This window comes from Microchirus variegatus, assembly GCF_963457635.1.
Source record: "Microchirus variegatus genome assembly, chromosome: 12".
Taxonomy (NCBI): domain Eukaryota; kingdom Metazoa; phylum Chordata; class Actinopteri; order Pleuronectiformes; family Soleidae; genus Microchirus; species Microchirus variegatus.
The window spans coordinates 18,783,488-18,798,038 of NC_139813.1; the positions used below are offsets into that span (position 1 = coordinate 18,783,488).

Consider the following 14,551-nt stretch of genomic DNA (forward strand, 5'->3'; position numbering starts at 1 on the left):
GAAGAAGATGGAATAGTATTATGGTAGGTAGACAGATTCAGGCTAATGTAGAGGAAACTTAAGTGATACAGCACAGTATGTGCAAAGATACACAAGAGGAGACTGCTACAATAGGAGCACTTCAGGTGAAGGGAGGATTAGAAAAAAAAAAGCTGTTTGATTTCTTTTAACCAATAATGGACCATTGATCTAATGTTAATGATTGTCAAACCTAAGACGCGTACTTTTTGCATAAGTGCTAATTTTTATAATCTCTCCAACTTGAAACAGTACAGCTCTCAACTAAATTTATAGTAGCAGAACTAAATCTGTAATCATGACTGCCTTATGAAATAGAAAATATCTACATGCAAGGAACTCATCAAGTACCCATGGGGATCCCAGTACTTTCTGTCTTTAAACATCAGTGAGTGTCGCAGACATAAACACAAACACACATGTAGTATGTGCATGCATGAGTCTATGTGTGACTGTGCCAAAAAGTGGCTTTGCAACTCACCATGACAACAGAGGGGTGTGCTGGAAGCTGCTTGGTGGTGCCGTTGGTGGTGGTTGACACAGCATTGGGCAGCTCATCATCACTTAGCTCATCCATACCATCAGATAGTCCCTCCACCTCGCTGACCGTCAGCAGCATAGTGGCGTGTTTGGCCTTCACCGTCAGCATTTTACACTTGGAGTGGAGCGAAGCAATCTGCTCCTGGTAGCCACGGATCTTCTGGGCCAGTTCCTGTCAAAACATTCCCCCCAAACAGAAAACACCACCACCCCCAGGGTCAGGAGAAGGTGGCTCAATCCACAGTGGAAGATTAATAGTTCCCGATTCAATAAGATCCAGAAAAAAGGAGTTGGCAGAGTTGGTCAGTGTGGAATGTTGTGCCGGTATGAGAGGAGTAAGTGAAGCAGATGCATTCTCTCCCCTCCCCGGGCTCTTGCTTTTAGCTCCACAGTGTTTAAGTGCAGAGAGAGACGAGCACTGCCTCACACTCTCTTTTCCTCCCTCTCTCTCTCTCTTCTGTATCTCTGAGCCAATCAGAGGAGCACTAAGGCGGGTGACTCAGATTGGCGGTGAAGCCAGTAGACAGGATGTTTGGTTGAGAGAGAGAGAGAGCCCAGCAAAAATAGTTCAAAATCCTTCAAACACTCCCTCTCGTACACATACACAAATGGTGAGGAAAAACAGGAAGTGATCTCACTGCATGCACACCCTCCTTCCTCCGCCTGCCGTGTCCCTCCTCCACCAATCCAAACTCCTCTCAACAAAAGAGAGCTGCTGCTAGAGAGGGAGTGTATATGGGGGAAGAATGACAGAGATGGTGTCAAATTACAGCTATGGTATGAGCCGGCAGTCCGGGTCTAGCTCCTCCTCCTCCTCCTCTTTCTACTTCCTCTGTAGCACAGATGGCCAATGCACTGATAATCAGGTCATGTGACTGGCTGGACCAGTGCAGCTGCTATCTGCTCAGCTTAGAGATCAAACTCAGACATAAACACACAGCCAAGTCAGAGGGAGAGAGACAGAGAGACTGCACTAAGGACATTTCTACAAACGAGTAGATAACCACTGCCGAAACAACGCAGGCAAAGTTATACGATGGTAAATGTGCGTCACTTCTACAGAGAATTGATCCATCACTGGCTCTAACTCTCCAAAGTCTCTGTCTACACAAACACCCTTACTCAGCAAAGTCACACTGCAACAGAAAGCACAGGGCTTCAATAATGCAGCTGAAAAGCCTTTGTCAACACTGCATCAAACAGGAATGTTTAGAGCAGGACACCTTCAGCTTCTCAAATATTTGAATGACTAATGAGTGTAGCATAAACTGCTTCAGTCATCAACTTCTTGTCTATACCGTCTGTTGTTTTTAAGCACAGCTACTGAGAGACTAATAAAGTTATCTGTTCCCAGTCTGAAACATAAAAAGGTTGATCTCAGAGAGACCATATTATTTTTAATGTCAAGTGCCCTTCAAGCTAAATACTTTATGACAAATGGTGCATTCTACGAAAAAAGGCTATTTTAGTATTTTTTGGTCTGGGTCTGTTATTTTCACTCAAACATCTGCTGTTAGCAGAAATAAAACAACATCCAACATCTTTGGAAGGAACTGCAAAACAAGTATTTCTGTCTTGTGCCGCGTTTCATACCAGTGCCACGACAACAAACGTCAGACAACAATGGAGGACATCCTGCAGCTCTTTTATTCCTGCTCGGTTTGTGGCCGTTTGTCTCAACATGAAGTCAAGCTTTGTGTAGACTGTGGGTGTTGAAGAGAAAGACAGCCAGCCGGGTAAAAAAAAATACTCAGGAAAGTCTGTCGCCCAATTAGCTGTCTCACTGTACCATTTTACTCTGGTACCCCAAGGAAGGGGGCTGGTTATGTTGGTACTATTTGTGATGGAATGGAAATGCATACAAATACATACTGTACCAAACCGAATCATTCCACTCCATGGAAACAACAACCTTGCTAATTGTGACAAGTTTAAAAGTCCCATACAGTGTGGGATGGGACAATTAACCATACAGTAAATTGTCCACATGTATATATCTATACAGTACAGACCAAAAGTTTGGACACCTTTCCATTTACTTGAATGAGGAAGTGTGTCCAAACTTTTGGTCTGTACTGTACATATATATATATATGTATATATATATATATATATTAGTGCTGAAGTGTCCTCTGACCTCATGGTGGTGTATTTGAGCCTGAAGTTCCTGTATGTTACTGGTAGAGACAGGCCGGTCCTGAATGATGCGATGGGCTTCTTCTATTAATCTCTGGAGGTTCTTCACTTCCTGTTCATACTGCTCATACTGCACCACAGCCTCCTGGAAAAGAGCAAACATAACAAGGGAATATTGAAGATGCAGCTTAAATCAATATTAATATCTACCCCTGCTATTTCCCATTATGTCCTAATGTTACCATCATACTGCTTCCAGGTTTTTTAAGTATGTGTATGATATATATATTATTTCCATGTTAAAACTTTAAATATTGTGTTACTTTCAAAATATTTTAAAACAAAAAATGCTAAGATGCTTTCAGCATCTGTCCTCCAGTTGGTTTCTTCCACCAGCTCAGCTTAGCTACAATGAGCTTACAAGCAAAATAAGCCCACAACCAAAAGATTTGAGAAGAATACTGGTCTGATGGGGGCTAAAGGAAAACACTGACATTCCTGAGGTGGCCTGTTGGAACATAACAGCATCCTTCAGAGCCACTTCTGTAACTGACTGGGTCAAATTAAAAGAATCTTCTCACATAACAACAGATTATCTTCCATTATAAACAGAGGTATCTACTATATACTATGGAGTAGCTTTACATTAAAAGCTAATAAAATGACAAATAAGGAAGTAAACTATGGACAAAAACTGATGAACTTAATGTTTTTTATGTTTATTCTTGTGTTATAACAGGATTATCACTCTCAGCTATGTAGCTTATATTAACTTAAATTTAATACGTGACAGCTAATGAACCCCAACCTGCAGGATGTTGCACTGCTGGATGGTGGTATGCTGCAGTTGGCTGGCCTCCTGCTGCAGAGTCTGAGCTGTACGGCAGATCGGCAGATTCGCCACTACCTCTTCTGGTAGCCGGAGGGCGCTCTGACACTGCTGCACTGCCACTACCTGCTGCTTGAATCCCTCCATTTCCACCAACAGGCGCTTATGAAGAGTGCATCAAAGTAAGGAGGAATTAATGGACAGGTAAAAAATTTTTTTTAAATAATGAGGTAGGTAAAATAATGTATAAACAGTAAATATGTGTGTCTACCTGTCTCTGAGTGAGCTGCTCTCTGAGGCTGAGTCTGTTGAGGTCGGGGGAGGCAAGTGTAACCTGGATCTGGTCTACAGCTGCATGGAGGTTCTTTACCTCCACCTCCAGACGCAGCATATCCTAAAGACAGGCACAGGCAGATAAAACAAATTTAACTGAGAACATAAGAAAGATTAAGAGCATCTTATGGCTTGTGCATCAAAGTATACATCTAAGTATGCCATTAAGAAAAAAAAAACCTCTCTATTTGCAAAAATTTGCAATCTAATTGACACGGATGTATTTCCCTTGAGAGAAAAATGATCAGTTACTGCAGATACAATTTGTGCAATCTCGACCAAGAAAGAAAAAAACCTGTAAACAGATTTCTAACATGAAATATTATGGGCAGCAACCAGTGGCAAAGCACCATCTGGATATCATCTGTATGAGCATCAGATTAGTGAAACAGATTTACTGCTGCACAAGTGAAAATAGCTCATTCCATTATGATTGTGTATTTGTTTGGCAACGGCCACAGGGGGGCACTGTTGGATCATGACTGTGATGCATCACCCTGGTGGGTTGTGTTTCTCTTGTTGAGCACCGATTTGTCTGAATTTCTGAAAAGTAATTAGTTTTGGCTCTTGATGATTTTAATCAATTAAAAATAATTTGATCAAAGTGTGTACAAAGGATCATTTTTGAGGTGAAAAAGTTGATGTATAATTCCTTTAACACCAGAAACGGAGAGTGATTCACCTTTGCTGCATCCTGCAGACTCTGGAGGCGATTCTTGGCAATTTGCTGCAGCTCCTCCGTACATCTGCTGAGGTGTTTCACCTGCTGGCTCCACCCCTCTGTCTGCAAAACCTCCCCCAGACGCCCCTCCCTTTCCCCCATAGCTTCCAAGTCGCCATGGAGACCCCGACACTCCCGCAGCAAAGCCTGTCACCATGCGAACATAAATTACAAGTCAGAAAGAGGGGCAATTATACTAATTAAGTCAAGCCAACTAACTGTACAATTTATGACATTTCACTGGGAGTCAAACAACTGTGAGTCTAATTAGCTGCAAATTTGTGGAGTATCTTCAAATTTAATTGGATTATGTAGGAAATGGAAGGATTTATTAGCGTAGATAAGTAAATATAAACTTAAATTGGAACCAGTTTTCACGAAGGACAACAAAAAAGGTTTCTTTAAAAACATCCAATTTCCCTGGTCTGACTCACCTGATGTGCTCTGATTTGCTCTTGCAGCTGGGAAGCAGAGCTCCAAATGATATTACCAGTGACAAGAGCTTCTGCCTTTTCTGTCCAGCCCAAAATGAACTCCTTCATACCCTGATATTCCTCCACCTGCTTTTCTGCCTGCTCACAAGTAAGGAAGAATAATTAATGCACAAGGAAAATAAATGAAATCCTAAGCATTATATTTACTCATACAAGCAAAACTGCAAATTGTTTGTCTTTGGTAAATGAAATGGACATCTAACCTTTTTCAATCTGTTAGCTCTGTCCTGGACCTGCTGTGTGGTGTGCTGCTGCACCTCTGTCAGTTTAGCCACAGCATCACCAAGCTGCTTACACAGCAGAGGGTTCTGCTCGCCGAACTCCTGCACTGCGACACCTAACTCTGCCAGAGAGCGACAGCAGGATTCACACTCATCACAAAGAGCCTGGGGAGGAGAGATAAAAAAAAAGGGAGGAGGTGAAGTGGAGAAAGAGTAATGAAAAAGTACAGGATAAAACTATCTGCATCTGTAATCTATTAAAACAAATAAAGGCTTAAATGTGAAATATTGTGATTTTATAGATGAAGAGGTATTTTGTGTCTCAAAAGATGGACAGAGGAATAAAAAAAAATAAAAAAAAGTTGGGTCAGACTCCCATTTGGACTCCTCAAAAGTGGGTCACTCTTGGTGGTTAAATTCAGTTCAAGCCATTACAAGACTAACACACTCATTAACCCCAACATCTGCAAAATGAATAGCTGATTTAACAGGGGGTTAATTGCTTGCTAATTAGTCAGTCTGTCTAGTTGATTACTTTGGTCTCTTCTTTGGCCTCCTCCAAGTCGGCACTCTTGTCTTCCAATTTCAGAGCGATGGTCTTCCGCTTTGCTTCGATGTCGTGGAGGCGGGAGTTAAAGTCCTCTTTCACATCTCTGGTCTGCTGCACCTCTCGTTCCCGCGCCTGGACCTAAATCATGTGATGTAAATAAAATTTAGAGCCCGACATCAGGAAGTGCAGAACATACAGTCACAACTTTATACTAGCGTATACTTAAACTTAAACCTCTCAAAGAGACAAACGTGAGAAACATTAAATATCTGAGCATTTATGCTGAATCACCTGATCTTCAGCAGACCCCAAAGCCAAAGCCACCTCTGCCAGCTGCATACTGAGCTCTGATGGCAGACCGGCCTGAAGATCTTGGTACTTAGACTGCTGCAGCTCTGTGATGCGCTCAACACTCTGACGTCTGCTGATGACCTCACCGTGTGCAGTCTAAAATGCAAAAAACATCAGAGCATGTGCTGTAAATCAAAGTCTTTTCTGTTGTACATGGTAACATATTTTCTGTGAAACACCATGCATGTACGACGTGTAGCAGCGAGTGTACCTCTAGCTCTTGGAGCAGAGAGTCCAGGTCTGCAGTTGGACTCAGCAGTAAGCCTCGGGTGTCTTGGATCCATCCTTTGACCAAACCAAGCTCCTTTTCAACCTCCTCTCGTTCCCTCAGCTCCTGTTGAACCTGGGCTCTGCTCGCCTTCACATGCACCATGAGACTAAATGACATACACAGCAGCAGTAATTAACGTTCAGATATAGCCACTGGTCATGAATGTGTTATATCTGGTGCTTAGTTGGCAGGAACAGGCCAGAACACTTGGTCTCTCACCTGTCATATTGCTCCTGCATATGTCCGATATCCTGTAGGCACAGCGTCTGCTCATGTCCATTCTCTGTCTTTTTCTCCAACACCTGCTTCTCCTCTCCTCTCAGAATGTGGGTGTGTTGCCCGAGCAGAGCCAGGATCGACTGCTCCCTCTCCACCTCCTGGCTGAAGGAGTCATGATACTCCAGGAGGCTCTGAAGTGCCGTTCTCGTGGCAGCCTTCTCGACCGTGCTGTCTGGGACACGACTGTGAAGGTCTTTGGACACAGAGTGCACCTTCTCCATCTGTGGGCCAGAGATGGGTAATTGTTAATGGATGATAAAAAAGATAAAATGGGTTTGGTAAGACACATGAAGTGTGAATTTAACTTCCACAGGGTTAGGTGTGATAACTGATTCTAATTTAATTCTAAACTAAATGAACATGAGAGCTTTTCACTCGAAATTATCCCTTTGTATTATTGTATTCTGACACAAAGGAAGAACCCTCAGCGCAGACACTTAAAGCAGAGGATGACATCATGTCCAGTTGAACAAAAGGTCCATAGATAACCAGTGGACAACAGAAATGTGCCACATATGAGGAAGAGACCATTTCTTACAGTTTGACCTCATTTCCTTTTTAAGAGCGGTGCTTTGTGGGAACGTGTTCACGCTCAAAATAGGTCAAAGCACGGGAAAAAAAAGCTTCATATGACACAGTGTTTTGGCAGGAGAGAACATCGGGCCCGAAGCCTGGAGTTACATCACAACACACCAACTGGTGTTCAGCTGCTGCTGCTTTGACCTAAATCTGCAGAGGGAGGAATAATTTAGTAGACCTGAGTGTTTATTGGCTATAAATACCAAATTAGAGTTTCCTTATGTTGAAACTGGGCTGTTTATTTAGACTCTACTGGGCATGCTGGTGGTTAGTTTTATGCAATATCTCATGAAATGAGAAGAACACTCACTAAATGCATGCAGTTGCAAATGCACTATGTGCAATTATGTCATAGACCGGTCTAGACTTCTCTTACCTTCTCTGTGAAGTTCCTCCATTCCCTTGCAGTATCCTCCAGTGCCCTCTCCTGGGCTCGGGACACACTGCGTAGCCTGGCCCACCGTTGCCATAGTGATGACACACAGTGGCTAGTGACGCCTTTGCTGTACTCAGAAATGATCGGCTCTAACTCGGTTGAATTATTTTTTAAAACAGTCAGAGGCACCTCCAGCAGGTCAGTGTGGGCCACCAGAGACTACAAATCAAAACAAAAAGACAGAAGATACATGTATTTAAAAACCAAATAAAAAGCCCTGAAGTTACAACATCACATATACACGCCAGACGAAATAATGCATAAACACCCACCTGCTTAAATATTAATGTGCATCTGTTGCCATGACAAGAACTAATGTTGGAATGTATTAGAGCAGCCACGAGGGACGAAACACACACACAGCAGACGTATCTAAAAGCCTTTTTCTACAATGACTCACCCTGTATCTCTGACACTTTTCCTCTGCCTGCTGGATACTGGTAGCTTTAGCTGTGGTGAACATGGCCATTTTGCGCTCTACATCATTCATCTGTGACACCAGTGTTTCTCTCTCATGCAGGAAGGAACTCCATAGAGCTGCACAGCTAAGAAAATAAAACACATTTAGGTGAAATAAAATACAATATGTAGAATTGAAATCTTATTTTTTTATGTTAACACAGAATATAAACAGTATACATACAATTAAAATATTTGGCTCTGCATACTACATTATGTGAATAATACATTAGCACACACCTCTGCAACACTTCTCTGAAAGCTTCCAATTGATGTTTGACTTGTGTGTTTCTCGGCTGCATAGTCTCCAGTTTTTCACTCATCACTCCTGGTTTCACGAAATCAATCATCAGAGGTTCCAAACTCCTAAGGTCCTCCACACCAACTGTGAAGCAATTTTCCTCTGCTGAAATCTCTTCCAGGTCCAGCACACAATCTGTCTGGTTCTCAAGATCCACCCCTAAGCCGACTCTCTGGAGAAAACCCGCAGCAGAGTCCAGCCATTTCTGCATGGTCTGCAGAGATAAGTGGTACCTCTGAACCAGGGAAAGAGCTTTATCCACAGCCAGCTAGAAGATGAACAAGGTGATTTCATTAGCTCTCTGCAATAAAGTAAGTAAACATTCCAAATCACTGTTTTAAAATTATCTTATTGGGAATAAATTTGCCTCCTGCGAAAAGTCCATCGCTGACGTTGCTCTGTCTATATTTTAAGGCTGGCAATAATGGATATAATGGTTACTACTTTGAGATCATTTGTCATTTCTGTACACAAACCTGTTTCTTGTGAATTCCTTCTTGAGCTTCATCTCCCAGCTTTTTCAGCTCCTGTAGTTTCTCTTGAACGTGGGCAGGAACTTTCTCTTTTCTTCTGCAATACGTTTGCTTTTCTCTGCTAGCCAAGGCGTCTGCCATCTTCAAGCAACATTCCACTTCCTCTTCCATGTTTTTCAGTTTGCACACTTCCTCGTGCACCCTCTCAACTTTGATCTCCGAAAAAATCAAAGGCTCCTCCAACTTGTCCTTGATAGTCCTGAGCCAGTGCAACATTTTCTCAGTCTCTCTTGTGAAATCTTCCTTTTTCATGACTTTCACTTCACTTTCATCAACAAATGTTCTCACCTCCGATCGTAAAGACAGCAATGATTTGAGCTGCAATGCAGCTTCTTTAAAGGCAGCGGGTTCAAACCTCAGACCAAGGCCTTCGGTTTGATGGTTACATTCTTCAGCCTGAGAGATCACAACATCCAGTCTTTCTAGCAGTGAATAAAGACTTGTGATTGCATCAATGGAACCTGATTCTTTGTCTGATTTAAGCCTGATCATCTTCTCTGTAACAGACTTTAAATCTGACTCCAAACTGGTAAATACTCTGCTGTGTTCAACTAGAACTGTTAAGCAATTATCTAAGTGTTTCATTTTCTGATCATTTCTCTTCTTCAGTGTGTTGTGAAGATTGATCAGCTGCTGTGTCTCCTCAGATCTGTACTGCTGACCTCTACAGAGGAACCCTTCATTTTTGCCATGAAGTTCTCTCACAGCAGGGCTAATGTGGAGTAAACTTTCATTGATATTCCTGTATTCATTAATCAGACGAGCAACTTCCTCTTCTCTAATACTAATAGTCTGCTTCTCCAGATTGTCAAACTGCTCCCGAAGCTCCTCCAGTGCATTATGAGTAATATCAAAGAAAGTGCTGAACTCTTTTCTCTCTAGGATTATTTGTTGGACTATGTCTTTTTTCTCTTTGGCTAGAGCTAAGATGGCGTTGTACTGCTGAGGCAGAGCATTGAGCCGCTCATCTAGGTAGCAATGGTCAATCTCATTAAGAGTACGAAGGATCTCCTGGCCTATTCTTTGGACGATAAGAAGGAGGTTCTCGTATTCCGAGGCTTGCTCTAGGACCTTTTGAAAGTTAGACAGCTGTGTTTTCAATTCTGACTTTTCATCAATGTTGCTTAAATTGATTTCAGGGAAAGTGATGCAATCTGCTTGTCTCAACCAATGGCAAGTCTTGTCCAGGTCAATCTGAAAGTACTTCCTAGAGGTTAAGGCTTTCTCTAAGTCTGTGAGATGCTGAGTAGTCCTCTGGAGGGCGTTTTCAAAGACTGATTGTAGTTCCTCAAGTCTGGCCATGGTTTCTGCCCTTTCTTTGTCAGAAGCATCTCTCTCCAGCTCTCGCCCCTGTACCCAAAGAGATGCCAGCTCCCTCTGGTAAACTCTTAAGCTGCTCTGGATGCCACGACATGCAGCAACCTGTTTTGCTAGGTCCTCAGGGAGAAGCGCTATGTGGTCGTCGATTAAAGCCTTCCTCTCTTGTTGCTGTACCCAAGAAAACGCTCTTCCCAAACCTTGTAGGAACTGTGTCCTCTCTGTGAAAGCCTAGATAGGAAGAATCAAACAATAAATGTTAAAAATTTAGTTTCTTTTTGCAACACACCTTAAGCAAGTAAGGTTATTTAGGACAGTATCAAAAATGTACTTCCATCTACAAAAATCCTGATGTTTACCTTACTGAGGTACTTCCTCCTTTGGGCAACCTGAGCACCCAGAGCTTCCACCTCAACCTGGGCTTGTTCAACAAGACCTTGAAGGCCTCTCTTTTCACTGAGCCCCAGCCTGGAAGCCACAGCCTGGGCGTCACTCACTGCCTGACCCAGCAGCTGCTGGCGGGCTTCAAGTTCCACACATACACTCAAATGGTCAAACAGGAAACTCTGGGCAAGATCAGGGGGTGGGCTGGTTTTCAAAGCAGATGTAAGTGCAGGCCGCTGCCCTTCCACCCACTCTCGGGCATCCCTGAGCTGGGTTTCCACCCGAGCCAGATCCTCCAGTGTCTGTGCAGATTCTTGAATCTTCTGCTGAATCAGGGTTTCAAGCTGGGCCCAGCGTTGCTCCAGGTGGCCAACCTGATGAGAGGCAGAGCACAGCATAAAACAGGACTGAGACTACTTAGATTATACTAAAATGTTTATTTTTAAGTAGCATGAGAATTGAGCTCCACCTGTTGCTTCACTAGCTCTTTGTCTAGCAAGCTCATTCGATGTAGAATAGCTTGTCTCTGGTCCCTGACATCTTCTAGAAGTGCTCTCTGCTCTTCAAGATCACTGGACAGCTTCCTTAGAGCCTCTAGATGCTCACTTGTACTTTCTGTGTCAGCCCTGGGTACACAGACAAGGTTCCTGGTTAATGTAGTCATGATACTGTATAAAACTCAGTCATCCATTTAGAAATGTATGTACAGCATCTCTAAAATAGATAAATTAAAGAAAACATTGATACCTGGCAAGGTAGTCCCATTCCCTTGATACTTGGTGGAAGAGTTCCTCAACAGCTACTACGCTCTCCTGGTACTCCCCACTTCGCTGCATGTCCTCCCCTCGCTGAGTCTCCAGTTCTTCAGCCTGTTGGCCAAGGACCATCCAACTTCTCCTAAGTCTCCTTATCGCTTCCAAGGCAGGAGACACCTGTCCGCCTGTCAGCCTGCCAACGGCTTCATTCAAATGAGTTACCTCAGACTGTCTCTCTTTAATCTGCTGGAGAAACTCCTGCAGGAAAGATAACACATACTGAATGTTTGTATTTAGAATTTCATTGTCTACTAACAATAGAGAACAAAACAATCTTTTTTTTAAACAAAGAAATCATTTCTCATAGAAACTGAACACAAACCTGAGCCTTGTCCAGCTGGTTCTGAGCAATCTTGGGCTCCAGCTCTGCAGGTCTCCTGATGAGGTTCTGAAGTTGCTGCTCTGTTTCTCTCAGCTGGATCTCCAGATCTGCCTTCTGCTCCTCAATGTCCCTCCAGCTGTCTGCCACCTCCTCACAAAGCATCATCCGCTCCTCGTTCTAGACACAAAAACACAAAGAAGTCATTTCCTATGATGTGTTCCATTTGTAAAGTTAAAAAGACTGACCACCACAGAGCCAATCACTGAAAATCATATTGTTTAAAGACTTGTTTCTGTCGACTGACCTGCAGTTTGACCTGCTGGATAGACGACGCAGTCTCCCGAACCCTTGGCTCTGACAGGTCACAGGTTGAACACACAAGTTGGAGGTAAGTACTGGCCTGCTCCTGGAGAGCCCGCTCCTGTTTCACCTGTCAAAAAAAAAGTGTCCTTTAATTTTAAGATCTGCAGTAAAGCAAACAGTGCGTCTATAACGTGGGAAAATTAAAATTAAGATTAGATACTAAATTGCGTAGGTGTTTTTGACCTGTTGTAGTGCCTCCTCCAGACTGAGAGGGTGATGTGCAGGAGGTTCTGGCTCTTCTGAAACAGAGGTCAGCCATGTCTGGCATTGCTGCAATGTGTCTTGGAGACTCACATGTCTTTGTAACTCATGATCCAGACTCTGATAAACCTGTGGGCACATACATTTAAATGTTACTCATACTGTATGTCTGGATAAAACAACATAAACATAGTAAAGTAAAAATTGCTTCTGATAGTGTTTTGTATAAAATGTTTGTACTGGGCCATCAACATTTTTTTTTGTTGATTTTTTTTCTGAACACAGCAACAGAGTAGCAGCATCTATCTTAAAATCTGCTGACATTGACACTGTTGACAGATCTGTCTCCTTAACAGAGGATTTGCAATTTAAATAGCAATCCACAAGGCACAGGCACACTTGGCTTGTGACGCAAAATTCTGATTGACTTAATTGATGTTACGCCTAAAACATAACAACGAATAAATCAGACACACATACTAGTCCTTTGCACCTTACTTAACACAGAGATTACCTGCCTGGCAACAAGCAAATGTTGAGTTGGACATGCCCTAATGCACTTGTACCGTGTACTTTAGACCAAAGTCTCTAGATTGTTGAAATACATCAAATAGCTTTGAAGTCAGTGTAGTTCGGACAAACACAAAGACACAATAAATAATAATAAAAAACAAGTAGACTGTTATGCTGCATTACATTTAACAGGTGTTGAATGTGGAGATGTCCTTACCCTCCAGGGGAGAGCAGAACATCAAGGTCTGATTGACAGTGTTAATATGAGAGCCTTGAAGTGGCAAAGGGGGGCATTCATTGGCAAACTGCCCAGTGTACTTGGCAAAAGCCAGAAGGTTGGCATGGCAGCAAGTGCCAGGCAGGATATTAGAGTTGTGTTGTGCTGGGACACAGTTGGCAGCCATCGTAACACTGGAAGCGGAGTTGCAGAGAAGCCAGCAGTGTGGTGGTAAAGTGTGGCTAGATCACACAATGCCAGATTGGATGTTTGAGTGGTGGTGGTGGTGTCTTGGGATGTGAGCTATGATGACAGAGTAGAGGTTGCCAAAATGACAGAGTGTGGCTGGATTAGAAGGCTCGCCAGATCTACTGAATAGTGGCATGTGACCATTTTTGGCTCAGGCATGAAAAAGTGAAGTTGACAGGGGATACTCGGAGATTAATACGTAAAGATTGAATTGGTGATTTTGGCTGTAGGGCTCTCTATGTGTACGGCTGCTCTTGAGCTCCACTTTGGCAACCTTAATTGGTTGTGCCCTCTACGCTGGGTGTCTTGAGAGACGGGTTTAAGTGTTGGAACGGAATTAAGTGGATGCTGAGGCTGTTGGAATATTAACATCACTGATTACAGCATGTGTGTCTGTGTTGCACCCACTGTCTGTGTGTGTCTCTCGCTCTCTCTCTCACACACACACACACACACACACACACACACACTCACACACACACACACACACACACACACACATCAATGGACGCAAAAGCAAAATGTGTGTGAAGTCTCTCCAGCACACCACTGTCTCATGTCATACATTGTAAATGTCTAAGTACCATTTTACTGCTTCAAATACAGAAAACATGTCTTTCTCAACTTCTCATCCCTCCTCCTCCTCCCATGTGCCCCCCCCCCCTCTCGCGCTTTACTTCTCCTCCTTCTCACTCACTCTCTGCGCAGTGCTACAGATGGCAGAGTAGCTGTCTCCAGTGCCTTGACGGTGAGCCTGAACCTGCTGTCTCAGCCTGCTCTGCACACGGTCACTGCAGCCTTGTACCAGGTGGTCTCCACGCTGCTTAAGGCCCACCAAGCGATCTTCAAAGCCCGCGATCTCCTCCATGATAGCCTGCAGAGGACCACAGAAGATCGTGTGAGAAAGAATCTTCATGGATGATGTATGAAGACATAATTTCAGAATGATTCTATCCACTGGTCCATGAAACACAGAACAGAAGTAATCTGTGGATTGCAGAGTGAATTAGGACTAAACCGTTGAAAACTGTGAAAAGAAAACACATTCACTCATTATTTGGTACTTCCTTGAGGATAAGAATGTGAGGGTGTGAGGGCATTATGCTAAAAACTCAGCAA

At 43.2% G+C, this 14,551-nt stretch overlaps 1 protein-coding gene across 1 annotated transcript in view; it reads right to left on the bottom strand.

The window, feature by feature from the left end:
* syne1a (spectrin repeat containing, nuclear envelope 1a) overlaps positions 1-14,551 on the bottom strand; it is a gene marked incomplete at its 5' end in the record, with an annotated part of 103,554 nt that overhangs the window by 32,106 nt on the left and 56,897 nt on the right. Inside the window, 22 exons of the mRNA XM_083898728.1 lie at positions 500-730; positions 2,696-2,839; positions 3,503-3,685; positions 3,795-3,917; positions 4,539-4,724; positions 5,012-5,149; positions 5,275-5,457; positions 5,828-5,980; positions 6,134-6,289; positions 6,405-6,570; positions 6,684-6,964; positions 7,699-7,917; positions 8,159-8,303; positions 8,458-8,786; positions 8,995-10,599; positions 10,728-11,126; positions 11,222-11,378; positions 11,500-11,765; positions 11,890-12,066; positions 12,194-12,319; positions 12,436-12,582; positions 14,130-14,306. Coding sequence (XP_083754854.1) covers positions 500-730; positions 2,696-2,839; positions 3,503-3,685; positions 3,795-3,917; positions 4,539-4,724; positions 5,012-5,149; positions 5,275-5,457; positions 5,828-5,980; positions 6,134-6,289; positions 6,405-6,570; positions 6,684-6,964; positions 7,699-7,917; positions 8,159-8,303; positions 8,458-8,786; positions 8,995-10,599; positions 10,728-11,126; positions 11,222-11,378; positions 11,500-11,765; positions 11,890-12,066; positions 12,194-12,319; positions 12,436-12,582; positions 14,130-14,306 — 5,691 coding nt within the window. The remainder of the gene's footprint in view (positions 1-499; positions 731-2,695; positions 2,840-3,502; positions 3,686-3,794; positions 3,918-4,538; positions 4,725-5,011; positions 5,150-5,274; positions 5,458-5,827; positions 5,981-6,133; positions 6,290-6,404; positions 6,571-6,683; positions 6,965-7,698; positions 7,918-8,158; positions 8,304-8,457; positions 8,787-8,994; positions 10,600-10,727; positions 11,127-11,221; positions 11,379-11,499; positions 11,766-11,889; positions 12,067-12,193; positions 12,320-12,435; positions 12,583-14,129; positions 14,307-14,551) is intronic.